Raw genomic sequence first — 19376 nt, forward strand, 5'->3', positions numbered from 1 at the left:
GTGAAAAGAATACATTGGATTTCAGAGCAGGGAGAAAATAAATCAGAGCAATGGTAGGATAAATATTTGCCGCTCTCCTAGGCCTACCTTCTTGCCGGATACTATTACACAGCCACTGGCAACTACGATATCAAGTGGACAATGCCACATTGTGTCCTGACCTTGAAGCTGATCGGTGAGTGATGGGGCCCTGCCTTCCCCGTTGACACCCAGGCTCCTCTCTTCAGACCTTAGGCTTACCCCGGGCCCTGCCCCGTGTGCTTCTGGCCATGTCCCGTGTCCCCTCCCTCCTCTCCACCCACACCTTCTCTCTCTGCTCAGGTCTCGTCATCGACTACTATGACGGAGGGAAAGATCAAGTAAGTACCCCTCCCTCCACAGAGACGTGAAGGAGTTTAACCAGAGGGAAGGAGGACGGCTGTTGTTATCCCCATGCCCTCATGCCCGCCCGTGTGGTCGCCGTTTCCGGCCGCACTGATCAAGGACCGACAAGTCTAATTGCCCGGGTCCAGCTCTAGCTCAGAGTCCAGAGATCAGGGCCAGCAAGGCATTGGGAAGAGCAGCAGCCGGCCTAGGCCGAGCTGCGCCTGCGCGTGCCCATTACCCCCGAAGCACTGACTCTTCTCCGTGCTGTCATCCCCTCAGAGAGGCTCTATTTGAAGAACCTGGATCACTGGGGACGAGGGTGGGGAGCCCTCAGACTGGCTCTTGGGTCCTGAACCATTCGTTCTCTTCTCGGCATAGAAATCCCTGTCCTCTGAGCAACAGAAATACGCCATACGGGGTGTCCCTTCCCTGCTGGAGGTTGCTGGCTTCTCCTACTTCTATGGGGCCTTCTTGGTGGGGCCCCAGTTCTCAATGAACCACTACATGAAGCTGGTGCAGGGACAGCTGACTGACCTACCAGGCAAGATACCAAACAGGTAACGGCCCCCTTCGGTCAGGGTGTCTGCGTAGGCGTCTCACCCGACAAAAAGCCACTTCTGAAGTGATTTACTGCAGGCCGGCCGGCTGCATTCTCTGGCCTGGGCCTGGCTCACGGCCTGTGACGGGCGCTCCGTGCCTGCTCGCTGCAGGAAGGGGGCCCTTTTCAGCTTGGGTCACTTCCCGCCATCCCTCCCGACCCTGTAGTACAAACAATAAAAATTCACTTTTATGCCATAGATTTTGCCTGAACCAGTCACGTCCCTGCCTTTAACACTCACTTTCCCAGTTTAAAAATACTGTTAAAAAAATAATAATAATACTGTTAAATATATCAAAATCTATATATATAAATATATCTCACAGTAGAAGATTGATAAGTTACCAGGAAAATCCCTTTGTGGAGAACTTGTCCAGCCTGCGTTTGAGCATTGATCCAGCCAGGACAGGAGGGAGCAGATCCAAAACCGGTCCTTCCCCGTCTCTGCATCGGGCTTTCAGTCCCGATGTAGCCCAAGCACATGGGGGAGCCTTCGAGGTCCACGGGACCCCGAGGGCGAGCACCCCAGATTCCCCAGCCCGCCCCCTCGTTGCCCCACCCCCACCCCAGAACTCGCAGGGTCTGCACACTCCATCCTCATGTCCGGCCCTAAGGCTGCGCTCACTCTGGGAAGCTGCTCCCTCGTGAAGGTCAGAGGGCGAAGGGAGGGGCCTCTGCCCGTGGTGACCCTGCTTGTTCCTTTCCAGCACCGTACCTGCTCTCAAGCGCCTGAGTCTGGGCCTTGTCTACCTAGTGGGCTACACCCTGCTCAGCCAGCACATCACAGAAGACTATCTCCTCACTGACGACTACGAAGTGAGTGCTTCCTGAACAGCAGCAGTGCGACTGCGCCAGAGATAGACAGTGGCCAGGCCAGGAGCCCGTAGATAGCCGAGAAGTGGGTAACACCACCTACAAACGCGTGTTGGTTTTGCTCTAGATCTGAGAGTTGGTGTCAATGCCAGCCGGGCCGGGACCCGTTCATCAGCCAGCACTGAACGACCTTCGCGGGCACAGGGCTGTGCCAGGTGCACTTCAGCACCCCTGACCTTCCCCCAGCGGCTCGAGCTCGCCCTCTTACAGCCAGGCGGCTCGAGCCCCGCTCCGGCCCAGGCAGACCAGGGCTCTAGGAGCTCAGGACCCAGGGAGGGGGAGTGCTGGCTCAGGCTCCGTCCCGGCTCTGGGGAGGTTGGTCTCCTTCAGCTGACGTCGAACGTGGATGTGAAAGTCCCCCAGCACTAGTGTCCCAGGTGCCCGGCTCTGTAGGAGAGGAGTTGAGGACAGCACTGTCTGAGGGCGTCTCCGAGGGGGCTCCCTGCTGGGTCCCCTTGGCCTCTTGCAAAGCAGTTAGGCAGATTGTCGGGGGGACACGGGGTAGTAGTCAGCCACACGTGTGAGGACGGGGAGCACGGGGGCCCCTCCTGGCCTGGCGGTGTCCCTAATGCTCGTGCCTTCTCTCCTGTCAAGAACCGCAGCTTCTGGTTCCGCTGCCTGTACATGCTGGTCTGGGGCAAGGTTGTGCTGTACAAATACGTCGCCTGTTGGCTGGTCACGGTAAGGAGAGAGGGCCCAGGGCCGCAGCGAGACGAGCTGCAGGCTGGGTGCGGCGCAGAGCGGCGGGGTCGCTTACGCCGTGGCTCCCTCAGGAAGGCGTGTGCATCCTGACGGGGCTGGGCTTCCACGGCCTTGACGAGCTCGGGAGGGCCAAGTGGGACACCTGCGCCAACATGAAGGTGTGGCTCTTTGAGACAGACCCCCGCTTCACGGGCACCATCGCCTCTTTCAACATCAACACCAACGCCTGGGTGGCCCGGTAAGCGCCCAGCCGGGGAGGTCGCACGTCACTTCCTCCAGCTTTCCCCACTTCAGGGGGCCCCCCCATCAGTCACTCTCACACCCCCAGCCACACCCACTTTTGTCCCCAACCCAACCCCCCCAAACCGTCCCTGTCTTTTTTTTTTTGGCTGCATTGGGTCTTCGTTGCTGCGCGGGCTTTCTCCAGTTGCGGCGAGCGGGGGCTACTCTTCGTTGTGGTGCGCGGGCTTCTCACTGCGGTGGCTTCTCCTGTTGCGGAGCACGGGCACTAGGCGCGCAGGCTTTGGTAGCTGTGACACCTGGGCTCAATAGTTGTGGCTCACGGGCTCTAGAGCTCAGGCTCAGTAGTTGTGGCGCATGGGCCTAGTTGCTCCGCAGCATGTGGGATCTTCCCGGACCAGGGCTGGAACCCGTGTCCCCTGCATTGGCAGGCGGATTCTTAACCACTGTACCACAGGGAAGTCCCATCCCTGTCATTTTTGAAAGACAGAAACAAGGCATACATGGCCTCAAGTGCTGGGTTTTCACCCCACTTCTGCCGCCAGCCTTATGTTCACAAACACTTCCTCAGTCCCACGCGTGGGGGCACTGTCAGCAGTGTGGGTGCAGGGCCTGCCCCGCTCACCGCTGCAGCCTCGGCACCAGGCGCCTGGCAGGCCCTCCGTCACTACCCGTCATACCAGGTGGGCCCCCAGCTGAGCCTTACGTCTATTTTCTGTCTAAACCGTGACTCGTCAGCTTCACTGCCTTTCATTCTAAAGTGATCGGAAGGGCTTCCCTGGTGGCGCAGTGGTTAAGAATCCGCCTGCCAATGCAGGGGACACGGGTTCCAGCCCTGGTCCGGGAAGATCCCACATGCCTCAGAGCAACTAAGCCCATGCACCACAACTACTGAGCCTGCGCTCTAGAGCCCGCGAGCCACAACTACTGAAGCCCGCGCGCCTAGAGCCCATGCTCCGCAAAAAGCCACTGCAGTGAGAAGCCCGCGCACCGCAAGTAAGAGTAGCCCCCGCTCGCCGCAACTAGAGAAAGCCCGTGCGGAGCAACGAAGACCCAGTGCAGCCATAAATAAATAAAGTGATCGGAGGGCACTGCCTCCCCTCCCCCAGGGGGCCCTGTGGGAGCAGCCGCCACCCCTGCACCCGTAAGGGCTCCAAGAACCCAGAGGCAGGATGGATCTGAGTCTCATCCTTTCTCACCCTTCTCTCTAGTTACTTCTTCAAACGACTCAAGTTCCTTGGAAATAAACAACTGTCCCAGGGCCTCTCACTGCTGTTCTTGTCCCTCTGGCACGGCCTCCACTCAGGGTACCTGGTCTGCTTTCAGATGGAATTCCTCATCGTTATTGTGGAAAGACAGGTAAACCTTAAGGGTGGTGGATGAAAGGGGCCTGAGAAGGGGTAAGGCGCTGAGCCCTCTCCCCTTCCTCCACAGGCTGCCAGCCTGATTCAAGACAGCCCAGCCCTGAGCAGCCTGGCCTCCGTCAGGGTCCTGCAGCCCCTCTACTATCTGGTGCAGCAGACCATCCACTGGCTCTTCATGGGTTACTCGATGACTGCCTTCTGCCTCTTCACGTGGGACAAATGGCTGAAGGTACACGAGGGCCTGCCTGCCAGGAGGGGAGGGAGCCACTGAAACCTCAGGCAGTGGGGCTGAATCCAGGCCCTCTGTCTACCGCGGTGGCCTGTATCCCTCCACAGGTGTATAAATCCGTCTATTTCCTTGGCCACGTCTTCTTCTTGAGTCTACTATTCACATTGCCTTATGTGCGCAAAGCACTGGTGCCGAGGAAAGAGAAGTTAAAGAAAATGGAATAATCTATTTCCCTGGTAAGATCCCTCCAGCTGAGCTGAAACTACCGGGTTACAGAAGAGAGCAACAGACTGGGGCAGGGGTAGTACTGGAGATGCGGGGGGAACCTCACGGGGCCTGCCTTCCAGGAAGCACAGCATGGGGCACTGACTGCCCTGAGGCGCGACCGGAGGGAGCTGGAAGGGCTGCAGACCGGGGACTAGGAGGCGAGACCAACCTGCCCGCCCGCCTTCTCCCCTTGCAGGTGGCCCAGAGCAGGACTGGTGCAGAAACGACTCGCCTCCCTTTCCACAGCACTCCTTCGTCCCAGAGCACAGAGAACCAGAAGCCAGGGTGCGGGAAGACGGGGCTCCCCCAGCTGTGCCTCTGCTGCCGGCCACGTCTCCATCTGGGGCCAAAGGGGAGACTCTCGTGGGAGGAGTAGAGGGGCCCGTTGTCTCCCCTCTGGGCTCCCCCATGCACGTTGCCTTATCTCTCCCCCTCTAGCCAGGAATCTGTTGTGGTTTTCTTCTGCCAATTTATTATGATGATTGTATATGTGCCGCTACCTCCGCCCCCCCCATGGGGGGAGGGGAGGGGCACAGCCCCACCTGCTCCACTTTTCTACCTAGGATTGTACCAGATAAAGTCACCTCAGTGTGTTGTTTTTCACTTCTAGCGCTCCTGACTGCCTTCTTTCAGACACAGCCCTCCACATCTGCCATGGCTGAAATCAGGGCTCCCTCCTTTAGGGCACAAAGCCCACCTGCGAAGCCCAGGGCCAAACTGCAGACACTGTAACCTCATATGTCTTCCTGAGTCTGAGGGGTTACGCCAGGTCACACCATCAGAGGCTGCTGAGCTTAGGAATCCCCAAAGCACAACTAGGTTTGCAAGAACAATGTTTATAAGATAAACGAATAGCAGGTGTACAGCCCGGACCCACGCAAACCCCGGTCTCGGTGCAGGAAGGGGGTCTTGCGGCAGTCAGCTGGGCACCGGGGCGGGGAAGCAATGTCCACAGTCTCTGTGTCAGGTTAGGGTGCTTCTGTCAGATGACGCCCCACGCTTCTTCAAAGGCTGTGGTGAGCTTTGCACAGGTGAGGGCAGCAGAGAGCGGGTAGTTGCTGATGGACACCATCTTCTCTGTGTACTCCACGTCCAGCTGGGGAGAGAGCAGTCAGTCAGCCGGCTCTGTCACTCCGTCACAGGCTCAGCCCTTGTCTAGGGCAGGAAAACTACCATTTCCCAGTGCTGTTTAATACCAGTGTGAGCAAAGGACGGAGACGGCCCTGGCTTTGACCATGCCACATATGCCAGCGTTCCTCAAACGATGCGCCCTGGGGGCAGGAAATGGAAGCTTCATCTGTCCCCAACTTATAAGGACAAGGATCATCAAAACACTAAGTGCTCCTGGGATTCTGTCCTGAGCTTCAGCTCCGGGAAGAATCTAAGAGCTGAGCCCAGGCCTTACCCTGCCGTGGGCAAAGGCCCCCACCACAAAGACAACAGGGTCGCCGCTGGGCACCAGCTCCCGCACATCGCCGACGACCGGGGCGGAAAAAGAAGTGCCGATTTTCATGCACCCAACCGGGAAGTGATGTGACACTGGATTCTTAATCACCTAAAGAAAGACAGAAAAATCAGCCCCAGACACACTCCCAGAGCACTACCTCCAACTAGTAGCTGTCAACACCTCACCTTCAAGAGCTTCTGGGGGCCATCAGCTGCTCGAACGCTGAGTTTGTGTAAAAGCTGAACTAGGGCAGAAAAAAGAGTTCAGAGCTAGCCAGAGAGCCTGCCTCTATGCCCAGTAACTTAACCAGGAAGAACCTCAGGTGAGGCGAGCTCCACACGCCCTGCGTGTCTACACGACTGAAACGTCATGGCCAAGCAGCTGTCGAGCACATCACTGGTTGTGTGGTGACAGGCCCCCTCCCTGCTCCTCAGCCAGGAACCCACGCGGGCTGTACCCACTGTGCGTGGGGAGAAAGCGCAGACCCCCTGTTCTGGAATCAGCCACATGTGCCCCTCCCCCACTTAAAAATGCCACACTTAATTTATCCCTTTGCCTCTCGCTTCATCACTACTGCCAAGTTTAAGTCCTAAGGCTTCTATCTCACCCATGAGGCCACAGAAGCGGTCAAAGGTTCTGGGAATTCGAGTCTGGGGGTTCACTTCAATCAGTACATTCTTCTGCGTGTGGATATAAACCTGTAGCAAGCCAGCCCGGTTCAGGGGACTGTCCATCAGCATCAGTAAACTCTGAGGGAGGCGGAGACCAAGGCACGGTTAAGACTGAAGAGAAGTCACACGCAGCTGCCTTACCTTCCATACAGAGGCACGGGGGCCTGAGCCCTGTCCCTGGAGTTACCTGGTGAGCTATGTCTGGTCTCACTTCCCCAGGGTCCCGTCCGTTCTTCAACAACATGGACTTGTGCTTGTCACAGTTGAGCAGCTCATACGTCTTCCCCACCTGACGAACAGGGAACAAGGTCAAGAGCAACATAAGCTTTTACCTGGAACAGCGGTTCTCAGGTGGTCCCCAACCAGCAACATCTGGAAACCTGTTAGACAGTCACATTCTCATGTCCACTCCAGACCTACTAAATCAGACACACGGTGTGCGGCCCTGAAAACCGTCCAGGGGATTACTGTGTGGCCACGTCCTCCCCCCACACCCCATCCCATAACTGGTCTTGGAGGGAAAAGGGAGGAAGAGTGCAGCCTGTGATTCCACAGGATCTAAACTGCATTGAATTTTTTAAAATTTATTTATTTTTGGCTGCGCTGGGTCTTTGTTGCTGCGCACAGGTGTTCTCTAGTTGCAGCGAGCGGGGGCTGCTCTTCATTGCGGTGTGCCGGCTTCTCACTGCGGCGGCTTCTCTTGTTGCGGAGCACAGGCTCTAGGCGCGTGGGCTTCAGTAGTTGTGGCTCGCGGGCTCTGGAGCGCAGGCTCAGTAGTTGTGGTGCACGGGCTTAGTTGCTCCGTGGCACATGGGATCTTCCCGGACCAGGACTCGAACCCGTGTCCCCTGCATTGGCAGGCAGATTCTTAACCACTGTGCCACCAGGGAAGTCCCTAAACTAGATTTAATTTTAAAACCTATGGGTATTAGGCAAAGCCAGTGAGGGATTCTGGAACCAGGCAGAAGTGAGGTTAATGAGCAAGACTGAATGCTTGTTTATCACAAAAGCATTATGTAGACACTGGGCAAAACATACACGGTCACTACCCTCAGGTTGCTTAAAACAAACATGCACAAAGAGCTGCAAGTCTGAGCAGGAAGAAATGTGAAAATTCTAATGAGGCAAGAGGTAGTTTAACCAAGGAACGTTCTCATAAGTAAAACAAAGAGGGGTGGTTCCAATTTTAAGGCATGTGAGCAACCGCTAAAAGAAACAACTGCAAATCAGAGCCCTGAGGAGCATTATAGGGTGGTGAATAAGAAGTTTAAAAACATACCAGTAGGGCTTCCCTGGTGGCGCAGTGGTTGAGAATCCTCCTGCTAATGCAGGCGACACAGGTTCGAGCCCTGGTCTGGGAGGATCCCACATGCCGCGGACCAACTGGGCCCGTGAGCCACAACTACTGAGCCTGCGGGTCTGGAGCCTGTGCTCTGCAACAAGAGGCCGCAACAGTGAGAGGCTCGTGCACCGCGATGAAGAGTGGCCCCCGCTCGCTGCAACTGGAGAAAGCCCTTGCACAGAAACGAAGACACAACACAGCCAAAGATAAATAAATAAATTTATTAAAAAAAAATACGTAGCTTTCCAAGTACTCTATTAAAAGACTTAAAAAAAATAAATTAAAAAAAATAAAAACATACCAGTAAGTACAAACACAGGTTTCGAAAAGGCCAAGTTTTTATGTATCAACACATTTGTATGTCCGGCAACATCTTGAGATATGACTCCAAAAAGTTTGGGGGAAGAGGCATATAGATTTTGAAATTAACTGAGTAACTGAAATAACAAGAATGTCACAGAGAGTAAAACAAAGGACCAAGAACTAAGTCCATGGGACACTCTTAGTTATAGAAGAAAAAGAACCTCTTGAATAGAAGAATCTAGTTTTGACCCATTAGTAAGTTATAACCAGGGTTTTCGTTCTCTTAATGGAACAGAATAGAAAACATCAGAGTACTTCAAGTATAGTCATGGTAAGTAAAGCCTTATGGAACTTTCGGCTTCGTATAATTAAGTGCACATACTGGCTCACGATGTAATTTTTTTTATTGTGGGCTGTGGTTAATAAGCTTGAAAACCACTAACTAGAATAATCAGAGAATGAATACCATGTGTAATTCTGTAATAGGCACTGGAGATACAAGAATTTTTAAAACCTTATTCTCTGTCCTCATTATAGCCTTCTAGTGGAAGAGACAAACTAAACAAGCACATGAGTACTTAATGCGAATTGTGATAAACATTACGAAGGAAAACTAAACGGTTCACTAAAGAATTATGAGGACCTGATTTATACCAGGAAGGGAGTCATTTCTATGGGAAAGTAACATTTAACCTAATAACTGAAAAATGAGTAGCCTAATAGGCTCAATAATTGTTAAATGAATCAACATTAAGTAGGAATTAATAAAGCAAAGAGTCGAGTAAAGGGTGCTTGCAGTTAAACAACATTATCTGCAATGACCTTAAGGTATAAGAGAACGTAGTGCTTTCAAAGAGCTTAAAGAAGGCCAGTGAGGTTGGAGTACAAAGAATAAATGGAGTGACTTCCCTGGTGGTGCAGTGGATAAGACCCTGTGCTCCCAACACAGGGTTCGATCCCTGGTCAGGGAACTAGATCCCACATGCATGCTGCAACTAAGAGTTCGCATGCCACAACTAAGGAGCCCTGGAGCCGCAACTAAGGAGCCCGCCTGCCCCAACTAAGACCCAGCACAACCAAATTAATTAATTTTTTAAAGGGGGGGATATACGTATACATATAGCTGATTCACTTCATTGTACAGCAGAAACTAACACAACATTGTAAAGCAATTACACTCTAATAAAAAATAAACAATTTTTAAAAATTGAAAAAGAATAAATGGAGAGTGCAGGCCCAGATGAGGCTTGCAGAAGCAAGAGGTATCAGCACAAGGAAGACAAAAGCTAACAGTATGGAAGATTTCAACCAGCTGTGGAGTCCATCACCCCTGGAGTACCATTAATGACTACTGGCCTAATTTATTCCGGAGCATGCTCTAGGAACTTTAATTTGCCCACAACCTTTTCAACTTCCTAATAAGTAACCTGAATCAAGAATAATAATAACAACTATTTCCAAGTGACAGAAATTATTCTAAACCCTTTCCACATCTTAACTCCTTTAATCCTTCCAACAGCCCAGTAAAATAGGTACTACTGTCATCCCCACAGATATGAAGAAATGAAGTGGTTAAGTGATGCTCAGAATTAATAGCCTGGGGAGACAGCGGCAATGAAGTGAGAGATGAATATATGAACCTATAATTAGGTTAGAAATATCAATTATAGAAGAAAATGAAAGGAAACCTGATGAGCTGCTCGTTTCAAAAAAGAAAACAGTTTTCTAAACTGCAAGCTTTATAAAGTGCCATAGTGGTTGAGGAAGAAAAGCTGGAACTGAATTGCACTCGGATTACTATGGCAAGGTACTATTAAAGCACTTTCATTACAGTCCCCCTGCAAAGTATTAACCCCCGCTTTACAAACTAAGGACAAACTTGTTTTCTCAAAATCACACACTTGAAATTAGTGTAAGAACCAAGATTAAAATCCGGGTCTGGCTTCTAAACCAGTGCTATTTCTTCTGGCCCTACTCACTGAACAAGTTTAGTTCTAAACAGTATGAGAAACAATATCATAAAGAATGAGAACACTGCACAAATTTTTAAGACGGGGAACTGCCGGATTTTTTCGGGAGAAGAGTCCAATGATAAGTAAAAATAAAGATGTGAAAGTATTAATGATAATCTGGTCCAGGCAGTGTTTTGAAATGTACAGATTATAAATCTATTATAATTATAATAATATAATTATATTTATAATATAAATTTATATAATTTATAATTATGATAATATAATTATATTTATAATATAAATTTATATGATTTATAATTATAATAATATAATTATATTTATAATATAAATTTATATAATATAAATTTATAATATAAATATAATATAAATTATAATTATAATATAAAGGAGAGTGACAGACACCTTTCAACGTATTAAGACATTAAGTCCTTACAAATAAAAGGGTGGGAAGACTGAGCTGCAGTAACTACCTTTCCCCTCTACCTAGTAAGCTTGTCTTGGGATAAAGCGGGACGACGCGATGGACGAAACCCCTTCCCCTTAGACGACTCGGGGGTTGGGGATGGGGTTAGGGTTACCATAGAATCCTAGTAAATCAATCGGAAGCAAGCATGTGACGGCTGCAATGGGATTCAAGGGCAAAGAAAACGAGCACTGCCGACCCGTGTTAAAGGAAGAGACAGTCGATTAGGCCACTCTTTCTCCAAAGCATGTTTCACCTGTCTCCGCTTTCTCCATCCACTTTGAGCCCATCACCCTCACCCAACCTGTTCCCATCCTATCGATCTACTACTAGCTCTTCACCCCCTAGTCCGAAACTACCTTGACTGTCTCCAGACTGGCCCCTTCCAGCACCACAATGAGCCTACGGCCTCCGATCTTGCTTCCCACCCCGAGTCGGGGCCGCTTGGGCGTCACAGCATCCCAGTCCTCTTCCTGCTCCGCGGCGCGCCGCTCACGAGGTTGGAATCCACCACCGGGCGCTGCCATCTTGCAACCGGACCGGAAATTGTGTAACGTCCTTAAACTAGGGCCTCGCTCTCGCCCCAAATGCAAGCTTCCTTCCGTCTGCCATTTTGAAAGTGGGCGCTCGGAAATGGCGACGGCTGGCTGCAGATGCTCCCGAAGCCGCTCTGGGAGGGCAGGGTTCCAGAAAGGGGAGGGAACTTCCAGAGGCGTGCTTCCTGTGCCGCAAGCTCGGGTCCGCCGTAGGCTGGGGGGAGAGTTTAGAAGGGAACGCACTTCCGGTGCCCTTTCTCCCGCGAGCACCTGGAGCCGGACCCTCGTGTGGAGAGTGCGATCCGTAAACTGGAGAGCTGTAGAGGCGGGCCGGCACCCCCTTCGGACCACTGGTGCCGCCGGCCTCAGGACCGAACATGGCCCAGAACTTGAAGGACTTAGCGGGACGGCTGCCCTCCGGGCCCCGGGGCATGGGCACGGCGCTGAAGCTGCTGCTGGGGGCCGGCGCCGTGGCCTACGGCGTCCGCGAGTCGGTGTTCACCGGTGAGCAACCTCAGCCTGCCCTCCGGACTCCGCCCGACCTTCCCGGACCCCTGCCCAGCCCCGCCAGGTCCCCGCGCTCACCCAGCCCCTCACCCCGCCCCACCAGAGGCTGGCACGTACTCTGAGCCCGGCCTGGGCTGACCCCTACTCCTCTCCCTGCAGTGGAAGGAGGGCACAGAGCCATTTTCTTTAATCGGATCGGAGGTGTGCAGCAGGACACCATTCTGGCCGAGGGCCTTCACTTCAGGTAATGGCGGGCAGAGCGGACTGACCCTGACCCTTCACCCTTGAACGCCGACCCACCTATGGCTGTGGGAGGACTTTCAGCGGGATTCCGCGCCGCTCTTTACTCTCCTCACCCCATCTCCCAGAACAGTGCGTGCTGGCCACATCTTCAGGAGCACATACTGTTGTTCTCCGGAGGGAAAAGAGAATTTCTTTTTGACCGTGGTCATTAAGAGGAGGAGCAGGCCAAGAAACACGTGGTGAAGGAAAACCGGACAAAACTAGGGAAACGGTAGTATCCTAATCCCTGTCCCTGTTCCCTCCCCTCCAGGATCCCCTGGTTCCAGTACCCCATCATCTATGACATTCGCGCCAGACCCCGAAAAATTTCCTCCCCCACAGGCTCCAAAGGTAGGTCTGGGCACTGGGGTGCCACTGGCAGTAAACAAGGGAGCCTAGCCAGAGACTAGGCAAGATGGGAGTGTCAGATCTCTTGGGCCTTCATTTCCACCTTTGCAAACAAGCTAAAATAAAGGTACCTGCTTCTGGAGTTCAAGGAGTACGTTCTGGACACGCTGTGTGTTTGTACATTTTTCAACTGTTCCTCCCCCTTAACGTGAACTCGGTGAGAGCATTGTTTGTCCTTTGTCTTAGTCACTGCCTAGAACAAAGCTTTGTTTTAAAACCTTTCTTTTAATTCTTTGACTCATTAATCTACTGGTACGCTCTGTCCTGGGGAAACTTGGCTGCACTTTTCACTGGTGCACCTGTTCCCTCCTAGACCATTCACAGAAGCTGTGCCTTTGAGATTCCCCAGACCAACCCTTACACACACACACACACACACACACACACACACACACACACACACACACACACACACACACACACACACACACACGTTCACAATGAGGCAAGTAGCTCACCTGTAACGTACTGTTCTGCACGACTTTTAGTGCAGGTTGCTTAATATTCCCGAAACCCTAGGCCCTAAGAAATCAAGGATTCACAAAACACCATCTCTGTTCTCAAGTCCTTACAGTCTAGTTCAGGATTATGGTACAGTGTAACAGAGCCTAAAGTAGAGTAGCGAAAAGAAAGGTCAGCTTTACTGGAGGAGGGTTGTGGGTAGAGAAGACTTGACAGTGGACAAGGACGCATTTGGTCTGTGCCGAATCACTCTTCTCCCCGCGGGGCAGTTCCGGACCACAGGGCATTGCCCTGGGTAAAGAGAGAAGCCAGAGGAGAAAATGCTTGGGGAGGGAGGCTTTGCTAGGAAGCCAGGTGAGGCCCCCGTGGCCTTGCCCAGCCACTGCTAACCTCACGCTTAGACCTGCAGATGGTGAACATCTCCCTGCGGGTGCTGTCCAGACCCAACGCCGCGGAGCTTCCCAGCATGTACCAGCGCCTGGGGCTGGATTACGAGGAGCGCGTGTTGCCATCCATCGTCAACGAGGTGCTCAAGAGCGTGGTGGCCAAGTTCAACGCCTCCCAGCTGATCACCCAGCGGGCCCAGGTCTGGCTCTGGCTCCCATCACCATCTGCGTAGCATCAGCATTTCCCTCCTAGGCCCAGCACACTGGGTGTTAGGAAAGGGTAGTGACCCGAGGTCCGTTGCCCCCAAAAAGCTGTGCAGATGGCCACCGTGGGAAACAAGGAGAGCCAAGATTGGAGCTCAATAGCAGTTAGTGTCGGGCTGCATGGGAGAAAAGTGGTCCAGGCGTGTGTGTGGGGTTGGTACAGCGTGGAGGAGTCAGCGTGACCCAAGTCCTTCCCAGCTCAACTGGCCTAACGAGGAACTAAGAAGGGGTTAGCGCACTTTCTGCAGTTCTCCGGAGATCTGGGATTCTGACGATCACAGAAGCACGCCTTCCTTTCAGTTCTCCAGTCCCCTCAACGCCCCTCTCTCCTCCCCCCGGCCACCAGGTGTCCTTGTTGATCCGACGGGAGCTGACAGAGAGGGCCAAGGACTTCAGCCTCATACTGGATGACGTAGCCATCACTGAGCTGAGCTTTAGCCGAGAATACACAGCTGCTGTAGAAGCTAAACAAGTGGGTGAGTCGCAAGGGGAGTCAGGCAGGGGTTTCTGAGGAAGCAGGAGGAGGGACGGGGTTCCTGACACCTTACCTCTGTGACCCCGGTTCTCTCCCGCTACAGCCCAGCAGGAGGCCCAGCGGGCCCAGTTCCTGGTGGAAAAAGCGAAGCAGGAACAGCGGCAGAAGATCGTGCAGGCCGAGGGTGAGGCTGAGGCCGCCAAGATGATATCCTTCTGCTGCAGAGCTCTCAGCCCAGCCCCTGGAACACTCTGCTTCCCACCCGGCCCCGTGGGCTGGCTGATGAGACTAAGGCGAATGCGAACCGTGCTCTCTGACCCCTGGGGGGTTGGGGTGCCGGGTGGGATCTGAAGTCTCAGTGGGGCACCTGAGGCCTGGCTCCTCGCTGTAAGGCAGATCAATAGCACTGCTGGCCTTGCCTCCATCTGTGCTGCTGCCTCCTGTTCCCGGCAGCTGCCTGCGGGGAGGCCTACAGGTAGGGGCAAAGTAGGGCTGGGCACGAGCCACCTGAGCGCAACCTTGGATCTGACAGCCCAGAGGACGGCTGAGTGAGCCGAGTCATAGGGTGCAGCCCCAGCTGAGATCTGGCCTTGTGTGAACCCTTAACCCCACCCTGCTCACCTGGGAGAAGCTCTGGGCAAGAACCCAGGCTACATCAAGCTGCGCAAGATTCGGGCAGCCCAGAACATCTCTAAGACGGTGAGTGTGAGCTCAAGGCCGCCTTGAGGGGGGAAGGTGTTTCTACACATTGAAATGAGGGAATTAGGGTCTTGCGTGTTCGGATTTCTATTCAAACTGGCTTCTCTGACACTCCTCCTCCCATCGAAAATGGTGTCCCCTGGGCGCCCCTGACCTTTTGTTCATGCCTCTTGTGGACCTAATGCACCACAGTTGCTCGCTGCTCTGGATCCTTGTGTGAGCGCAGAACCGTGGCTGTCACATCACCACTTCGCTGTTCGTAACCCACACGTGTTCCACCAGTGGTTACTGAATTGCAAGGGCAGGAATCAAGGTCTTTTTTGCTTGGTACAAACATCCATCTTACTTTCTGCCCTGTAGATCGCCACATCACAGAATCGTGTCTTTCTCACTGCTGACAACCTTGTGCTGAACCTACAGGATGAAAGTTTCACCCGGTGAGAGGCATGGCCTTCAGGTGGGGTGTTGACACAGAACAAGGGCTGGAGTCTGGCCACCTGGGCTCTGGCGCCCGTTACCAGCTTACTCGTGTGACCCTTGAAAACACCATGTCTCTGAACCGCTTAGAAAAGTGGGTGGTTGACAATTCCTAACTTGAATCTCACAGGATTGATTTTATGCGATCCAGTGGGATTATTCACGTAAAAAGCACTTTAATTGTAAAGTTTTTAAGTGAAAAGTGGTAAAAGATGATACTGGCTGTTCTTCCTCGGGAGCTGCTCTGGGGCACGGAAGGATGCTGGGAAAGCAGGGGTGAGAAATGGCAGTGGCCAGGGAGCAAGTCTTCTTCCCAGAGCCTGAGATTCCGGGCTTCCAGCGTACTTGTCTTTTTCCCTTGGGAGCGGAGGAGGGTTTAGAGTTGGGTGGGGCATGAAACTGTCAAGTCACATGTACCTTTCTCTTGTCGTTCTGTGTTTCCTGTTCATCTGGTGACCTGGCGTCCACAGGGGAAGGTAAGTTGATGGTGCATCCTTGTTTCTGTGGGGTCCTGCCTTTTCCCCACCACATCACCTTTCTCACCTCCCCACCCACACATTCAGGGAGGAGGGTAGTTGAGGAGGGAGTGGCCCGAGGTGCTCTGCCTCTCACAGGTACGTCCCCCCCAATAATGTCACCGTCTGTCTCATTTCCACAGTGACAGCCTCATCAAGGGTAAGAAATGAACTGCTGAACAAGAACTCCACCCTCAGGGAGGAAGTGGATCTTTTTCTTCCCCGGTTTTTGAGGAGCCAGCTTGGGGCCCTACCCCGCCCCCACCGTCAAGTGATGGTCCCTCTGCATCTGTCCTCCCAGCCCTTCTCGGGTGAACAAAGACTGACCATTTTCAGGGGAGTGACTTTCCTCCCTGTGTCGGCCAGAGGTGTTGGGACTGTGTGATTTCCTGCAGGGTTGGTTCCTCCCTCGTGGTCAGAAGCAACAACCACCACCCCAGAGATTCTCAATAAATGTTTATTACTTAATCCGAAGTCAAAGCCTCTGGTGTCTGAACTGGGCTGGGGAGGCACGCATGCGCACGCTCACACCGAGCACTCCTGGGTCCTCCTTCGTCTCTTCCAGCAGGGGGCGCGAGGACACCGGCCGGGGCAGGTAGGGAGAGCCGGGGCCTGCCGCTCTCACCCTGGAAGCCCTCAGAGCCGGATCCAGAACAGGACCCAGGGTGGGAACTGCGAGTCCTGGAGTCCGAGGCCAGCTGCACTCCCCACCCCACCCTCCTAAACCGCATCAGCCCTTTGCTTACCAACATCTCCTTTTTTAAAGGCTGGAGCAGCTGTGGCTTTGCTGAGCTAGACCAAAAATCTGATGACCCCAACAGGAGCTGCTTCCTTGGTACCAGGGCTCCATGCAGCTGTGGGGAGACCACTTGTGCTCATCAGGGGGTTTACGTGTTCAGACGGCTGGCAGACCGTGTCGCCTGCTGCAGGCTACCCACACTTCAGTCTCTCAGTCAGGGCTCGACCTCTGGAGGTGGGCTCTTCACTCCCACAGCCCTGGGCCCCCAACGGGACAGGCGCCTCGTCCCTTCCCGGCGCCGCCCTCACTGAGGGTCGTCGGGCGGTAGAGAAACGAGGCCGCTGGCTGTGCCCACGTGCCACCCCAGCCGTGCCGGGGCGAAAGTGTAGGTAGGAATCCTGGAATTCTTAGTGGTGGGGTTAGAGGGCAGAGGGCCTGGGTTCGCCTTCAGCTGCTTCGGCTTTTGAAGAAAGTAGATTAACTGTCCCCTGCTCTGCAGGTTGTCATGAAAGGGACGGGGAGACCAAGCAGATGTGGCCGCCCCAGCCCTGAGGAACTGGAAGCCCAAGGTGAGAGGTGAATGCGCAGAACGAGTCCGCCCAAGTCCCATCCGCATTTTATTTCCTTCGCATTCCCGAGGCAGGAGGAGGATGGAGGTGCCCAGAGAACCAACGTGTTCCCAAGTCCCGCTGCGTCTCCGAGGCAGCCATTTTGTCTCCTCCCATTGTTTACCTTTCCTAGAGACTTAACCCCCCCTCCCCAAGGGTAAAGGTCAGAGGTTGCTGGTCTGGAGGCCTCCGTGGTCTTCAGGGCTCCGTGAAGGTCATTGCCGAGGGCGCCGGCCGGGGGCCATCTTTACCAGACAGTGTTAGGAGCTTCAGCGTTAGACCATCCAACACTGTGCTGGAAGATGGACCCAGAGCCGGCCACAGGCGTCAGGGCTGAAGCCGGCCGTCGCTCCAAGGACCCTGGCCGCAGGCCAGCTGAGGTCTATTGAAAGTCTGCGAGCCAATCCCCAGCGCAGGGTCAAGCTGTGGGTTCTGGGTCCTCCAGATGACAAATCACACTGGGTTGGGGGAGGGGCTGGGGCCATTGTGTCCCTTCCGTGGGCAACCAGCCAACAGCCAACCGAGGGCCACCTCTTTCTCAGCACCCTCTGCTCAAGAGGAAGGGGCCTCCAGGGCTGGGGGAGGCTCGGGAGTGGGCGGCACGGCCAGCTGGGTGCTGGGGGCCCGGGGCGGTGGGCGTCGCTGGCACGGGGCAGGGGCCTCCATCATTACCCGGCAGTATTAGAGACTCTCAACCAGCACCCAAACACTGCTGGGTAAGACGGGGGCCCCCACCCCACCGCCCGGACGGGCCGGCAGTCCTCGCCCAGGCGCCCGGTGGAGCTGCGGAGCCCTGGCTCCCCTCCCCCACCGCCCGTGTCCCCGGGGACACTTCCGGGTGAGCCCGGCAGCCGTCACCAGGCCCATCCCGGGTTGCTGATCCACTGAGGCCGGGTCAAGGCTTCGGAAGCCCCCCGCCCATCTCTTCCCCGCCCTGAGCCCCCTCCCCGCCCCGCCAGCCTCTCCCTGCCCCCCAGGCACCAGCTCACCACCCTCAGCACCCCCCCCCCACCCCAGCAGTCCCTCACTCAGCCCCAGGACCCCTCTCCCGCCCGCCTTTACCTGCCACCAGGCCGCCTGCCCCCCAGGGGGCGAGGGCCGTGGAGAGGAGGAGGAATCGAGGCTCGGGAGTCAAGGCCTAGAAGCCGCCCTGGCCTCCACTCTTCCTCCTTCCTTCTCGCCTGCCGGGCAGCGCAGGCTCCTACCTGGGCCCCGCCCGCCGCCCCTGCGCACAGGTGTGTCCTCCAGCCATAGGCTGCACCCCCCGCTGCCTTAACCCCTTCCCTCCCAGCGCCAGCCGCAGGCGCCTCCTCTGAGGCCTGGTCACCCCGGCAGGCCCCGACCCTCGGGCCCTCAGCCGTGGTCTCTCCTCTCCTACCTGCCTCCTCTGCCCCGGGGCCCAGACCAGGGAGCCTGGTGTCGGAGGGACAGAGGGACGGGTTGTCTTCGCCCCCTTCGCCTTCCTCCTTGGCCTCGCCCCACGGCCACTCCCACCCCCGGCTAGCCCCTTCCCCCAGGCCCCTGCCCGAGAGCCTGAGGGCAGAGAGGGCTCAGCTCAGCAGGGACTGGGTTGTGCCCCTGCCTGGTGCCCACCTGTGTGGAGGGCAGGCGGGTCCCCCAGGGGCACCTCTCTGTCCTCACCTTTAGTATTGGGGTGCCCCCCCTCCTGCCAAGAGTCCCAAGCTGGCCAGGAGCGTCGGCACTGACCCGGCCGATTCAGGTTCTGAGCTGCTCTCCTGCAGCCCTGGCTCTGCTCTCCAGAGGGGCCGGGCACCCCGCCGGGCAGAGCTGCCCCTAGACCCACCTCACAGCCCTGGAGAGTCCAAGTCCCAGCCGCCGGGCAGTCAGCCCGAGGGCGGGTGAGAGGGGATGGGACCCGCCTTTCTTTTGTGTGGCTCAAGCTGGGATAGAAAGGGCGTTGCTGGGAGAGGGGCCCTGAGGCCCACAGGTGATGCTCCACCCACGCACCCCCTGGAGGGCGATAGCTCCTGGGAGCTGAGCTGTGTCGCCCAATCCCAGCTCTGCCTTCTCGCTCCCTAACACCCCCACACCTTTGTTTGCGTCCTTCTCAATTCTTGTCTGTACTTATTCTATGTTTGTGGACTGTTTCTGGGTCTGCCTTCCCACCAGGACAGGAACTGTCGGGTTCACCATCATGCCCCAGCACTGCTCCAGTG

At 55.0% G+C, this 19376-nt stretch overlaps 3 protein-coding genes across 4 annotated transcripts in view; 2 read left to right on the plus strand and 1 right to left on the minus strand.

Moving 5' to 3' along the window:
• Nucleotides 1-5374, plus strand: part of LPCAT3 (lysophosphatidylcholine acyltransferase 3) — a 30140-nt gene extending 24766 nt beyond the window's left edge. The window contains exons 4-13 of the mRNA XM_079936485.1: nt 82-175; nt 322-359; nt 745-923; nt 1672-1780; nt 2432-2518; nt 2611-2777; nt 3991-4138; nt 4214-4372; nt 4480-4608; nt 4836-5374. Coding sequence (XP_079792611.1) covers nt 82-175; nt 322-359; nt 745-923; nt 1672-1780; nt 2432-2518; nt 2611-2777; nt 3991-4138; nt 4214-4372; nt 4480-4596 — 1098 coding nt within the window. The 3' untranslated portion in view covers nt 4597-4608; nt 4836-5374. The remainder of the gene's footprint in view (nt 1-81; nt 176-321; nt 360-744; nt 924-1671; nt 1781-2431; nt 2519-2610; nt 2778-3990; nt 4139-4213; nt 4373-4479; nt 4609-4835) is intronic.
• Nucleotides 5375-5430: 56 nt separating this feature from the next.
• On the minus strand, nt 5431-11425 carry EMG1 (EMG1 N1-specific pseudouridine methyltransferase). 2 transcript variants are annotated; one of them, XM_079936505.1, is made up of 6 exons: nt 11201-11424; nt 6945-7046; nt 6694-6835; nt 6272-6330; nt 6045-6194; nt 5439-5735 (listed from the first exon to the last, which is right to left on the minus strand). In XM_079936505.1, exons 1-6 carry the CDS (start codon nt 11366-11368, stop codon nt 5622-5624), a joined length of 735 nt encoding a protein of 244 aa, XP_079792631.1. In that variant the 5' UTR covers nt 11369-11424; the 3' UTR covers nt 5439-5621. The 2 variants fall into 2 exon arrangements, with proteins under 2 accessions (XP_079792632.1, XP_079792631.1); XM_079936506.1 differs by lacking the exon at nt 6045-6194 and having other exon boundaries at nt 5431-5735; nt 11201-11425.
• Nucleotides 11426-11603: 178 nt separating this feature from the next.
• Nucleotides 11604-15722, plus strand: PHB2 (prohibitin 2). Its single transcript, XM_079936492.1, has 8 exons — nt 11604-11881; nt 12044-12128; nt 12438-12517; nt 13438-13622; nt 14033-14162; nt 14265-14368; nt 14783-14860; nt 15221-15722. Exons 1-8 carry the CDS (start codon nt 11755-11757, stop codon nt 15299-15301), a joined length of 870 nt encoding a protein of 289 aa, XP_079792618.1. The 5' UTR covers nt 11604-11754; the 3' UTR covers nt 15302-15722.
• Nucleotides 15723-19376: the final 3654 nt, after the last annotated feature.

The sequence above is a fragment of the Stenella coeruleoalba genome (genome assembly GCF_951394435.1).
Source record: "Stenella coeruleoalba genome assembly, chromosome: 11".
Lineage (NCBI taxonomy): Eukaryota > Metazoa > Chordata > Mammalia > Artiodactyla > Delphinidae > Stenella > Stenella coeruleoalba.

What these genes read in the sequence shown, in the direction of transcription:
- EMG1 (XM_079936505.1), bottom strand. Translation starts at nt 11,368, where the DNA reads ATGGCAGCGCCCGGTGGTGGATTCCAACCTCGTGAGCGGCGCGCCGCG. An exon ending in GACCAGACATAGCTCACCAG is followed by an intron (nt 6,836 to 6,944) that starts GTAACTCCAGGG and finishes CGCCTCCCTCAG; the next exon opens with AGTTTACTGATGCTGATGGA. An exon ending in CCGCTTCTGTGGCCTCATGG is followed by an intron (nt 6,331 to 6,693) that starts GTGAGATAGAAG and finishes TTTCTGCCCTAG; the next exon opens with TTCAGCTTTTACACAAACTC.
- PHB2 (XM_079936492.1), top strand. Translation starts at nt 11,755, where the DNA reads ATGGCCCAGAACTTGAAGGACTTAGCGGGACGGCTGCCCTCCGGGCCC. An exon ending in GCCGAGGGCCTTCACTTCAG is followed by an intron (nt 12,129 to 12,437) that starts GTAATGGCGGGC and finishes CCTCCCCTCCAG; the next exon opens with GATCCCCTGGTTCCAGTACC. An exon ending in CTCCCCCACAGGCTCCAAAG is followed by an intron (nt 12,518 to 13,437) that starts GTAGGTCTGGGC and finishes CCTCACGCTTAG; the next exon opens with ACCTGCAGATGGTGAACATC.